This window comes from Garra rufa, chromosome 21, assembly GCF_049309525.1.
Source record: "Garra rufa chromosome 21, GarRuf1.0, whole genome shotgun sequence".
NCBI lineage: Eukaryota > Metazoa > Chordata > Actinopteri > Cypriniformes > Cyprinidae > Garra > Garra rufa.
In genome coordinates this window covers 11173904-11188099 of record NC_133381.1, presented here as the reverse complement: position 1 = coordinate 11188099, position 14196 = coordinate 11173904, and the positions used below count along the sequence as shown (strand labels likewise).

Sequence of the window (14196 nt, the reverse complement as noted above, 5' to 3'; positions counted from 1 at the left end):
ACGAAGGTGGGAAGTTTGTGATCCAGGCATTGAACGGGAGGGACTGTGGGAGGTCACTCGGACGTTGATTGGCTGACGGGTGACACAGGGACACCATCTGCATTTCATTACATTTGTTAGAGAAGAGACTTCGGAGGGAAATTAAGTCTTCATCGATTTAATGGCGAAATTTATTAGGATTATGCCTTCTTGTATAGGCTAAGTCATTTATATAAGACATTTTCATGTATGTCATAATATATTACGTTTTCTATGACAATATAAAGTTCATTGTTTATTTAAATACAGATTTATTTTATAGAAACATATATATTTTAATTTTGTTAAATATCCTGCGTTTGCTTCTTTTGAAAAACCGCTAATTTTTTCCCAGTTTTATTTGACTGATAATTGCCTTACGATTGTTTTGATCCAATTAGTAATCCAATTATTCAGTCTGTGTCTATTTTAGGTCGCCTTTAATCAATGTAAGAAGTGTAAATACTTGATAACAAATGGATGAGTGTCACAAATCACTGCTGAGGCTCATCTAGGACTCGTGAATGACCGTGAATAGGCTATATTCACACACTGATTATATTATGTTTGCATTTGCACTGTGAATACTGCATGATACTTTCCTTTGTGTATAATGCATATGTGACCCTGGACCACGAAACCAGTCTTAAGTAGCACAACTATATATTTGTAGAAAAAGCCAAAAATACATTGTATGCCAAAAGTCAGTAGGATATTAAGTATGTTCCATGAGGATATTTTGTAAGTTTCCTACCGTAAAATATCAAACCTTAATTTTTGATTAGTAGCCTAATATGCATTGCTAAGAAATTCATTTGGACAACTTTAAATGCGATTTTCTCAATATTTATTTATTTATTATTGCACTCTTATTCAAGATTTTCAAATAGTTGTATCTCCGCCAAACGTTGTCATATTCTAAGCTTATTTATTCAGCTTTCAGAGTATAAATCACAATTTTAAAAAATACCATTATGGCTGGTTTTGTGGTCAAGGGTCACGTGTATTGTGTAAATTAATTATTATGTGTGACATACATGCTCAAACTGTGTATACCTTTCATATTTTCTTTTATTTGTTCGTCGTTCATTCGTACTGAGAATTTTTAACACGTCTTGCTTGTTTGTGGTGCCATCTAGTGGGAATTTCTATATGAATATTGGACACTGTTGGAATAGGGATATAAAGCTAGAAATGCCGTGGGAGAATGTATCTGTGGTACCACAAAGTCTAGAAAAAGAGAATGTTTCCAAATTTCTCTATAAACAAAATGTGTTTACAATGAACGAAAAGAAGCAGTTTAATCTCCTAGTCTAACTAGTGTAATCTGATTCTGAGTGATTTAAAGCATTTGCCAAAATGTCAAAAGTTTTTGAACAGTAAGATTTTGAATGTTTTTTTAAAGAAGTCTCCATTTGAACCAAAGTACAACAAAAACAGTACAAATCTTACTGTTCTAAAACTTTTGACTGGACATTGCAATGGCTTCATTAACTTTGTTCTTACTTACAAAACTCTGACCTGTGCTCTACAGTCCAAATAAGTTTCAAATAAGTTTCAAATAAGTGATCATTTCTCAAAGCAGCAAATGCACTCAAGATCAGATTACACTAGTTACACTAGGAGATTAGAGATTAAACTGCTTCTTTTCATTCATTGCAAACACATTTTGTTTATAACATTATCTTATTCCAGACTTTTCCCCCCCACGGCATTTCTATCTTTATATCCCTATTCCAAGAGTGTCCAATATTCATATAGAAATGGCCACTAGATGGCATCACAAACTAGCAAGAGGTGTGATAAGTTCTCAATACGAATGAACGACGAACAAATAAAAGAAAATATGAAACGTACACCGTTTGAGCCTCCAAGCTGACTCCAAGATTTTGAATAGTATAGTGGATAATGTTACAAAAACTTTTTACTTTAAATAAATGCTGATTTTCGAATCTTTCTATTTATCAAAGAAACCTGAAAAAATGCAACTGTTTTAATATTAATAAAAATATTTATTTATTTATTTATTTTTGACCAGCAAATCAGCATATTAGAATGATTTCTGGAAGATCACGTGACACTGAAGACTGGTAGTAAGTAATGTAAGTAATGATGCTGAAATGTAGCTTTGTTCACAGGAATAAATTACATCTTAAAATATATTTAAACAGAAAGCAGTTATTTTAAAAAGTAAAAAAAAATCGAAATTGTACTGTTTTTGCTGTTTGGTGAGTAGAAGTGACTTCTTTAAAAACAGTAAAAATCGAATTTTTTTTTTTTTAGGTTAGTCTTTAAAAGTAACCCAAAAAAAACGAATGAAAACAGTAAATCACACTTTATTTAAGAAGGATTTGCTTTGGAAACATTTATTTGTTTTCTTATTTAAATACGCCAAGGGGATAATACAATAATAAATTGCAGGTCAGAAAGCCCCTCAGAGTGAAAGGCCATTTGGATTTTATCTTTTCTTAGATCACTAAATAACAACAAACACCACTAAAGCATTTTCCTAAACAATGTGTGTCAAGCAATGCAAGCAATGACAAAAGATCAAATTTGAGGTCATTTGATTTACAGTAGAATACACTTCTGTTCAAAACTTTGGGTTGGTAAGATTTATTTGATCGAACATATTGACATATAATTACAATTTCAAACTGTTTTCTATTTTATGGCATAAAATTATTCTCAAAGTGTCACATGATCCTTACTCAATATCAATCAATATGCTGATTTGCTGCTCAAGAAACATTTATTATTATTATTATTATTATTATCAGAAAACAATTGCAATTGTTTAATATTTTTTACTTATATTTTTAACATTATAAATGTATTTTCTGTCATTAGTGATCACTTCAATGCTGCCTTTTTAAGTTGAAAAGTAAATATAGATTAGTACCTACTTTATTTAGCATGTAGAGGGCGCAAGATGAAAACAAATAACACTAAATACCCTTATAACGTCGGTATAGCCACATACCCTATACGTTTTTTCGTTTTTTTGTGTTGCAAATAAAACTTTTGTAATCTCTCTACAGCTCAAATGTATTTATTGTTTGTTTTAAGTGACTTGCCTGGGTCATTTATTCATCCCACAATCATAAACTGTACAATAAGTGTTCTATTATAATTTTGTTGGTGGACTTGTGTTTTTTGTTTGCTTGACGTAACTGTAATTTGATCATGTCCAGATGTACTTGTGATGTTCCTAAATTTCAGTGAATCCTACCTAGATGCTTCAAGTTTCATGACAATGTTCCTAACCGTGTTTGGCCTGTCAACATGAGCATAACCCAAGATATTTGCACTGTAACACATTCCAAGCACAGACAGAAGCTTTACAATCAAGGTAAAAGAGTTAAGTTACTTGGGTGGAAATACACCTACACGGTTAATAATATGAATAAAACTTTTAACTTTCTACTTATTCTTCAAAGCGGAAGTAAGCCTATATGCTATAGGGAAATACTGAGCAGAATAACAACCTACAGTAAGCACTAAAACTGTACTACAAACCAGTGTATTCATAATCAATAATAAAAAAATAAAATAATATGGTAAGAAACACCAATTTGCAATATCAAGCAGCAAAATGAGCTGTTTTGTAGCTGAAAATTGCTGCGGATAAGACCAGAAACCAAACCTCAAATTTTACAATTGGTTATGCCCGCTCTCACGGGAAAAATAAGTAATTAAGTAAATTTGTAAATGCTTTTATCATATCATAAAACATAACATTGCACAGAAAGAACCAGGAAGCCCTAAAGTAAAGGAGCACAAAAATCCCTTCTGGCAAGACAGACGTGTAGCAGCATGTTGTGAGCTCACATCTACATGCCCAACTTTAAAGACAATGCAAATTCTAACATCTTTCAGCATTCATAAAAGTCTGTTACAGCTAGAGGAAGTAGATTTAAATATGTAAATATAAAGAAAAGAGGAATGCAGAAATGATTATTGCCAGAAAAGATACCAACTGAGCTGCTTTTGGATATGAAACCATGCTGGGAAAAATACAGCTAATACCAGCAGGAGCTGGTTGGCTGGTCTTAGCTGCTGGTTTAAAATGGAAGTAGCTGGTTTTATCTTGCCTAAAAAAATCATATTTTTTCATATTGTACTGCCCTTCAGAGGCTACAGAAAATAGTTACATGTTTCCCAGAAGACAAAATAAGTTAAATTTACTCTGATTTTCAAATTTAAAAAGTTTAAAAAGATGGATCTCAAAATCATGCAGTCATTGTTGGAAAGGGTTTAAATATTTTAAAAAAATGCTGGAAAACCAAATCATTTGTGGGACCTGAAGGATTTTTCTGAAGAACAGCAGGCAGTTTAACTGTTCAGTACAAACAAGGGACTCATGAACAACTATCACAAAACAAAAAAACACAGCTCTGGGTCTTTCAGGTAACGACACAGGATTAAGAATCAAGGGGATGTAAACTTTTGAACGGGGTTATTTTTCATAAATTCAACTATTATTTTGAAATATGTGAAATATCTTATTCAGGTCAGTACTAAATATACAATAACATGCATTTTGTATGATCCCTCTTGTTTTGGTAAAATAATTCACATTTAGCACATTCTGAAAGGGGGGTGTAAACTTTTGACCTCAACTGTATTATATTATAAAATACTTAAATAAATAAAATGTAAAAAATAGTAATACTTTCAAGTCAACAGTTATTTTAAGGATCCTTCTTTCCATGTAGTCTTTGGTGGCATGAATTAAAAGGTCATTTTAAAGATTCTTTCTTCAAGGCAGTTTTAATTATTTACAGCACATGAAGCCTTTAAGAAACCTATAAACTCAATAAACTTTCCTTTATAGCATTATAATAGCTATTTGATTACTACTTTTTGTATATAGAGAGTCCAGGGCTCTGTGGGACCCCAAACAGTCAAGTAAATTCTCAAACGGCACATGAGGGTTTTAAGGAAGCTCAAATTTCTCATTGCTGTGTCTGGATCAGTGTAGTGTGTGTGTGTGTGTGTGTGTGTGTGTGTGTGTGTGTGTGTTGAGGGTGGGGTTAAGACAATGACGTTGTTTCACCAGTCAACTGCTCATTCAGCAGAGGAACTCATGGCTCACACTACATTCTCCCACTGCCTCTTTGCCTTCAAGAGCATGGGGCAGGCAAAGAGGCAAGTCTTTGACTCCAGAGGCGTTGAAGGACTTGTCTTGATCTGTATTTTGGAGCACACCATGCTTACACTGATGAACTGGATTCCTTTACCTTGGTGAACTATTTTAAATTCTGCACTTGAGAAGAATTACAGACTAACTGAATGCAGTTTATCTAATGTAATCTAATGTTTGGTTGCAAACATGCCAACCTAGAACTTCCAAGATCTACAACAGGAGTTTTGGCAGACATGGATACAGATAACAAAAGTTGTACAGAAAGCCTGAGCGTGGAGGAGAACGGTGGCCCAGCCATTAGTGCGATGATGTTCGCAGCTGGAGTTCTCGGGAACGTGGTTGCTTTGATTCTCCTGGAGTTCCGGAGGAGGAAAGAGAAGAACCGGCAGAGACAGTCTCTATTCCATTTGCTTGTGACCACGCTGGTCATCACGGATCTAATGGGAACCTGTTTGATCAGTCCCCTGGTGCAGACTGCATACTTAACCAACACCACACTGGTTGGGATGAGCGAGACTCGTGCAGTGTGTGAGTATTTCGGATTTGCCATGACTTTCTTCAGCCTGGCGACGCTCTCCATCCTCCTCGCCATGGCACTGGAGAGGTGCCTCTCCATCGGGTACCCCTACCACTACGGGAGGCACGTCACCAAACGCTGCGGATACATCACCATCCCTTGCATTTATTTAGTCTGCTTTTTGTTTTGCTTAATGCCATTTGCAGGATTTGGGAAATATGTGCAATACTGTCCCGGGACGTGGTGTTTTATTGCAATGAATCCAGAGGGGATCGAGGACCGGGCTTATGCCAACGTTTATGCAACGGTCATGCTACTTATTGTTGTAGTTATAGTGGCATGCAACTGTTTTGTCGTTTACCATCTGGTGTTAATGTACCGGAGGCGCAAAATGAACCGAGGATCAGTGCAGACCCGGAGTAAAAGGGACAGGAGGTACTTCTCATGGGCAGAGGAGGTCGAACATCTCATTCTCCTGGTCTTCATGACAGTTATTTTTGTCATTTGCTCCCTGCCGTTAATGGTAAGACTTACAGTATCTTATTTGGATGAATGAAAGTGATTTGCAGTGAATTCAGTACAACATTGACAAGTTCAGGCAGCATTTATGAAGCACGGTTATATTTGTAGCAACAGCCAAAAATACATTGAATGGGTCGAAATTATTGATTTTTCTTTTATGCTACAAATCATTAGAATATTTAGTAAAGATCATGTTCCATGAAGATATTTTGTAAATTTCCTACCGTAAATATAGTAAAACTACATTTTTGATTAGTAATTTGCATTGTTAAGAAATTTTGGACAACTTTAAACTTTTAAACTTTTTTGCACCCTCAGAAATATATGTGACCCTGAACCACAAAACCAGTCATAAGGGTCCAATTTTTGAAATTGAGACTTGTACACAATCTGAAAGCTGAATAAACAAGTTTGTTAGGATAGGACAATATTTGTCCGAGCTACATCAACTAGGGTCACATTTATATAAACTTGAATAGTTGTATCTCAGCCAAATATTGTCCTGTCCTAACAAACTATACATCAGTGGAAAGCTTATTTATGACACCTTTCATAACTCTAAATTAAAAAAATGGACCCTTATGACTGGTTTTGTGGTCCTGGGTCACAAATGTAATATCCATAAATTGCTAAGTTTTATATATATATATATATATATATATATATATATATATATATATATATATATACTTAAAATATATGATATGTAAAAACTAAAAAAGGCAAAATATTTTACTACTTCATATTGATATGATAAATTACTAATACCGTAAAAAATACATCATATTAATATATATTAAAAAAGTGTTTAAACAGCTAAATTTGCTTGTCAAGAGCTATTTCTATTTTTTTCAACACAATAAATGAGTTCTGTTGGTATTAAATTAATGTATTTAGGTTGACTTGACCTAATTTATAATAACTACAATAAATTACACAACCATGATATTTGTCTATTTATAGATTTGTAACTGAATATTTTTTAAGGACAAGAATTCTTCTTGATTTAATTTAAAATGTAGCTAATATTTTTACTGATTGATTGATTGATTGATTGATTGATTGATTGATTGATTGATTGATATATGTGACCCTGGACCACAAAACCAGTCATAAGGGTCAATTTTGAAACTGACATTTACATTGTCTGAATAAATAAGCTTTCCATTGATATTGAATATTTGGCAAAATCTGGAATCTGAGGGTTCAAAACATATTGAGAAAATTACATTTAAAGTTGTCCAAATGAAGTTCTTAGCAATGCATATTACTAATCATAAATTAAGTTTTGATATATATTTACGGTAGGAAATTTACAAAATATCTTCATGGAACATGATCTTTACTTAATGATCCTAATGATTTTTGGCATAAAAGAAAAATCGATTAATTTGGACCCATACAATGTATTTTTGGCTATTGCTACAATTTACCCATGCTACTTATGACTGGTTTTGCGGTCAAGGGTCACACACACACACACACACACACACACACACACACACACACACACATACATATATATAGGCTTGACTAAAACCATATAAAATTCATTTGTCTAATCATAATCAGATTTGTAGCTGAAGTCACACATTTCCTTGCTTTAATTTAAAATATAACTACTATATATGTGACCCTGGACCACAAAACCAGTCTTAAGTCGCTGGGGTATATTTGTAGCAATAGCCAAAAATACATTGCATGGGTCAAAATTTTTGATTTTTCTTTTATGCCAAAAATCATTAGGAAATTAAGTAAAGATCATGTTCCATGAAGATTTTTTGTAAAATTCCTACTGTAAATATATCAAAATGTAATTTTTTATTTGTAAAATGCATTGTTAAGAACCTAATTTGAACAACTTTAAAGGTGATTTTCTCAGCATTTTGATTTTTTTGCACCCTCAGATTCCTGATTTTCAAATAGATGTATCTCGGTCAAATATTGTCCTATCCTAACAAACTATGCATCAATAGAAAGCTTATTTATTGAGCTTTCATATGATGTATAAATCTCAGTTTTGTAAAATTTTACCTTATGACTGGTTTTGTGGTCCAGGGTCACATATGTATTTTATTTGTTTCTTTCATTAAATTCGTTTTGAGGTTTTAGAAAAGAGACATTACTGCTTAACAATCTTGCATTGTTTCCCGCTTAAGCCTATTAAAAGAACAAGATGTACAACCAGCTGGTTAGAATAGGACAAAGCAAATCAAAAGCAAACAGCATCATGGATGCTTGCATATTATAGTTCATGTCAATGGGCATGTGATGTTGTGGTTTCTAAGAAACCACATAGTTGCAAGTTCATTGACAGAGAGGAATGGCCATAAAAATGAAGAGGTTTTGACCCGTCTTGGAGAAGCTGGAATTCATCATACAAAGTGCCACACAAACAACATTAGCACTAAATGAAAGCATTCCGCATTTTGAAAAGGACACTAAAGCTCAGTGTTTTCAAAATCTTGGTGGCACAAACATTTCATCTCCTTTAGCTTCTGTATCAACAATAGCTTTCAGTGTGAGATTAAGAAAGCTAGAGTGTATTTTTCTTGGCGTGTATTATTCATTCTTGTGAAAAGCAATTCAGACTGTGGATGTCACACAAAAACACTCTTGATGCCGACAGACTGATATTGTTTTTATATAGCCTATCTGAAACCAGAGTCAAACACCTCTCGCTCACCCTTCACCGATCTGCAACAATGGAACACACGTTAATTATTTACAAATGATAATTACAGTTTTTTACAGACGCTAGGACACATTTCTCAATACTTAGGTCACTTTTGCAAAACTCTTCACACAATTCTCCTAACCGACTTTCAGCTTGGCAAAGCAGTTCATTTCACATTCAAAATGCACTACAACTACCAAAACACTTTATTCAGGTCTCAAATAAACTAATTCTTCCAGAACACTAGCAAAGGTTGACAGCCGACAAACACACTTTGTCACCCACAAAACAATGACCCAAAAAACACTAACAACAGTCAGGACACATCTCTGTTTATAATTGCAATATATATTGTTTATAACTACAATATATGTTACTGGAATGAATCAGACTTGATGCAGAATTCGTCAATATTTTATGTTGTTTATTTATTTATTTATTTTTTTTGCACTAAGTAATTCCAAAATACAAGAATTTGTATACACACCATCCACTGATACAGATTCAATAGTAATGCTAATCTACTGCATTTTTAGATTTGAAATATGTTTCAATAAAATATTGCTGTTGAATTTTGCTGTCTTATTCAGTTTTGCATTATGTTATTGTTTTGAACATAAGTTTAACAGTTTTGAAAACAGTATGTAAGCGCGTACAAAATGTCCTGTACGTACAAAGATTTTTGGCAGTTGTTGTGTCTGAGTGAGAAAAGAATTCATGAAATTTGAGACACGTAGTCATTGAATGCATTTTGTGCCAAAACAATGATAATTGATCCTCAGTTTAGCCCACATAGACTTCTGTTGTGCTCACTGTGTGAAGAGTTTTGCAAAAGTGACCTAAGTATTGAGAAATGTGTCCTAGCGTCTGTAAAAAACTGTAACAGTAGGTGAAAGGACATTAAAGTATTACGGTATTTGTAGCTCCCCATGACTCAGAGCTTGTTGCAAACCTACTACTGATTCACTGGTTTGAATTAAGTTTATTAGGGACAATCGAATTTCAGCATAAATTACAAGTAATATCATTTCACATCCCAGCAGCTCACTTGACTAAATTTGTGGAACAGAGTAGTAGGTAAATGCAATGATGGACGGCTCCAGTCTGGCGAAAGGTTACGCAAAATCAGAATAATCAGATTACATAATAACGTGATGCTATGTGAGAAAATAGAAATGTTTATTTATTTATCTTATGTATATTTGCACTGATAAACCTTTATGAAAAAGAAGTTTATTCAAGTGTGCTATTAGTATACTTCTTTTAAACTTAAAAAAATATAGGAAAGTATAATTTCAGTCAACTTTTTTATGTGCTTCTCAGAGCAGTGCTTTATATACTTCCTAGAAATATACTTAAAATGACATTTAAGTATACTTGTGAAACAACAGATGCTTCCACATGTAATCTAACACAATCGTCAGACATAAAACAGTATCAAAACCATAGATAGGCCTATGTAAAACTGTGTAACGTTAAACATTAAAATGTCGACCCATGAATAGTTAGTGACGACTGTCAAGCTTTGGAGTGTTGACGTTTTGGATTTGATGCAATGTGAGAAAAAAGAAATGTTTATTTATTTATTTTATGTATATTTGCACTGATTAACCCTTACGAAAAAGAAGTTCATTCAAGTGTGCTATTAGTATATTTCTTTTAAACTTCAAAAAAAAAGGAAAGTATACTTTCAGTCAACTTTTTATGTACTTCTCAGAAATGTAATTTATATACTTCTCAGAAATATACTTAAAATGACATTTAAGTATACTTATGCTTGTGAAACAACAGATGCTTCCACATGTAATCTAACACAATCGTCAGACATTAAACATTATCAAACCATAGATATATAAAACTGTAACGTTAAACGTTAAAATGTCGACACATGAAGAGTTAATAATGACTGTCAAGCTTTGGAGTGTTGATTAACATGTACATTTTGGATTTGATGCTATGTGAGAAAATAGAAATGTCTATTCATTTATTTTATGTATATTTGCACTGATAAACCCTAACACCGTGTTCTAACTACACGCGACGCGACAAGATTCCAGCGACAAGCAATTTGGCTGTCCAAGTCCACACCTGATGCGACGCGACGCGACAGCGCGACGTGACAGAATCAGACATTCAGAAGCGCACTGCACTCCCAACGAAATGGACCAGTTTATAATCTAATTCATAAATATTAAACCGTTTCTGATCATTAAAACTACATACTGAGTGACTGATACCATCTTTGTCATGGAAAACACTTGCTGGTTCGTATTGAGTTTGCAGTTTTAACATTTATGTTTGCTTGAATGTGTTCAAGATCTGAGGTAAACTATCTGTCGTTGATTTCAGTATGGCTATAAATGTCACACAATAGGATATTCCAACTCACATTAGACACTTTTAACATTGAATAAAGCACATAATCAGTACCTGAGATTATCACTGCCGTTGTTTGTATGTTGCTTCATCCGTGACATCGCAGAAATAGAAACCGTTTCTATTGGAAAGATACCTTTTATTGCGTGTTGCGCGTCGCGTCGCGTCGCGTCGCTTAGTTAGGACCAGTGTTGGGGAAAGGTACTTTGTAAAAGTAATGCATTACAATATTGAGTTACTCCCGAAAAAAGTAACTAATGACCTTACTTATTTACTTTTTATGGAATGTAATGCGTTACGTTACTTTTGTTACTTTTTAAATCTGGGCAGGGCTTGCTTGTTTGTTTTTAATATAAAAAGTTCTATTTTCGGCAAATGTAAAAACCTTTTCACACTAAAAGCCTCAGGCTTAGAGTAAAGTAAATTCACATCTGTACAGTAGACCGCAGAAGAAAAAAGTTAACTTTTCAGCAATAAAAAAAAGAAAAACAAATGTTAAATTATCTTGAGTAATTTTTGCTTATTAGTATGGATGAATTGGATCATCGAAGATCGGTAGCAAAAGACATTGGTTAATAAAATGGGATTAAATACAAAAAGGATATTTGTATTATTTAACATATTTAATTATTGCAGGTTTAAGTACACTAGTTGTGTACTTAAAGTTTATTACTGTTATACTTTAAATTATACTTTTATATACTAGACAGTGGGCCAATATACTTAAACGCATACTACTAGTACACTGATATTTGTGTACTTACTAAATAAGTATACTTGAACTTTACTTAAGTATACTTAATAAAATAAACTTGAAGTATACTTCTTTTTGGTAAGAGAACTTGACTAAACCTGTCTCAAAAACTAAAATGGGATAAGGGAAAATATTTGAACATGCAACGAGAATCAACTAAGATTACAGTTTGATGAAAGTGCATGACAGTTTCGTAACACTTTCATCTGCAAAAGTAATTCTCCCTGACCTAACAACCTTGATCAATCAAAATAGTTCAATCTATTTTTGTGTGAGTGAGCAAAACATAGACTTTTCTTATAAAAGACTATGAGCAGAAGTAAACAAACTTAGAAAAACAATATGAATCATTTCTGCTCTGTTATTTTGATGGGAATAAACTGTGAAATTATGTAAAGTTTTTGAAGTGATCTCATGACTCAGTGATGGGAAGTTCAAGATGAAGACATCTAGAAAGTGGATTATATTATATATATATCCCCGCTTCCCGCTATTACGGCTTGCTGTCGTGGTTACGCTTGTTTATGTTTTTAAATTGTATAATTCAGTTATAGCTGGAATCTTAGTAAAAGCAAAAACTTCTTAAATTGGACTCAGTGGGAGGAATGGCTGATAAATCTCTTGCTTTTTAGTCTCATCTGTAATTTTAGAGCAATAACACGCTGATGAGAAGTAATCCGATTTATGCACATTATCTTATGCGTGAGATGAAATGCATCAATGTTGCTGTCATTAATATTGATAAACGAGCTCTGAGTCTTATAGAAGCATGTCAACAACTATAATGATTTCTCACTTAACCGATTAGATATGATTTGTGGGATGTGGAAAAGGACTTGAATTATTAAAATCATAAATGCAAAACTGTACTTTGGATCAGACAGTGTAAAGGCTCCACATATCTCACCACAATGCTTTAATTACAGTTAGTGCTAGCAGCTGTTACACCACATGATGATATTACATGCTGTCTATCTATCTATCTATCTATCTATCTATCTATTAAACTGAAAATAAATGAAAACTGAAAACTGAAAAATAAAGGATCCTCAGAGTTCTGTGATACAAACTTGCACTTTTGATTTTATTTTCTCAGAATTATAAGATATAAACTCGCAATTGCGAGTTATAGTCAGAATTGAGAGATATAAACTCACAGTTTACTGTTTTTTTCTCAGAATTGTGTGAGATATAAACTCGCATTTAGATTTTTTTCTCAGAATTGCGAGTTTATATCTCGGAATTATGACTTTTCTCAAAATTACGAGTTTGTATCTCGCAATGTATCTTGACTTTGTAACACGTAATTTAGTTATTTAGTCAGAATTGTGAGATATAAAATTGCAATTCTGAGAGCACAGTCTTCTATCAGTTCTCGCAACTGTGAGTTTATATCTCACAATTCTGAGGGAAAAAAATCTAAACTGCAAGTTTGTATCACACAGTTCTGAGGAACAAAAAGTCAAAATTGTGAGATGTAAACCTCGCAATTGCCTTTTTATATATTTTTTCAGTGGCGGAAACGGTCTTCCCTGCTCAATTTTTTTTTGCTTTGGTTAGAAAAAAGTTTATTTCTTGTAATTGCAAGTTTATATCCATTATTCTGACAAAAAAAAGTCAGAATTGCGAGATTCTATCAAATCGGGGGGGGGGGGGGGGGGGGGGGGATGTAAACTTGCAATTTGTGATAAGAAAATCAGAATTGCGAGTTTTTATCTCACAATATCGCTATTGCAAGATTATATCTGCTATTCTGACAAAAAAAAGCAATTCTGACAAAAAAATGCAATTATACATTTTGAGCAACTGGGTGTTTATATCACAATTCTGAGAAAAAGATGTGAACTTGCAATTTGCAAGAAAAAAATCATAATTGTTAGATAAAAACTCACAGATGTCAGAAAAAGTCAGAATTTTAAGTTTTCATGTCGCAATTCTGATTTTATTTCTTGCAATTGCAAGTTTATATTCACTATTCTGACAAAAAAGTCAGAATTGTGAGTGAATTGCAATTCTACATTTTGAGCAATTGTGACTTTATATCACAATTCTGAGAAATTTGTTAGGAAAAAACTCAGAATTTTAAGTTTTCATCTCACAATTCTGACTTTATTTCTTGCAATTGCAAGTTTATACCTGCTATTTTGACAAAAAAGTCAGAATTGCAAGATTATATCAATTCG

At 33.2% G+C, this 14196-nt stretch overlaps 1 protein-coding gene across 1 annotated transcript in view; it reads left to right on the top strand.

Moving 5' to 3' along the window:
• The first annotated feature begins 5117 nt into the window (after nucleotides 1-5117).
• ptger2a (prostaglandin E receptor 2a (subtype EP2)) overlaps nucleotides 5118-14196 on the top strand; it is a 12441-nt gene continuing 3362 nt past the window's right edge. The window contains exon 1 of the mRNA XM_073827253.1: nucleotides 5118-6207. Coding sequence (XP_073683354.1) covers nucleotides 5338-6207 — 870 coding nt within the window. The 5' untranslated portion in view covers nucleotides 5118-5337. The remainder of the gene's footprint in view (nucleotides 6208-14196) is intronic.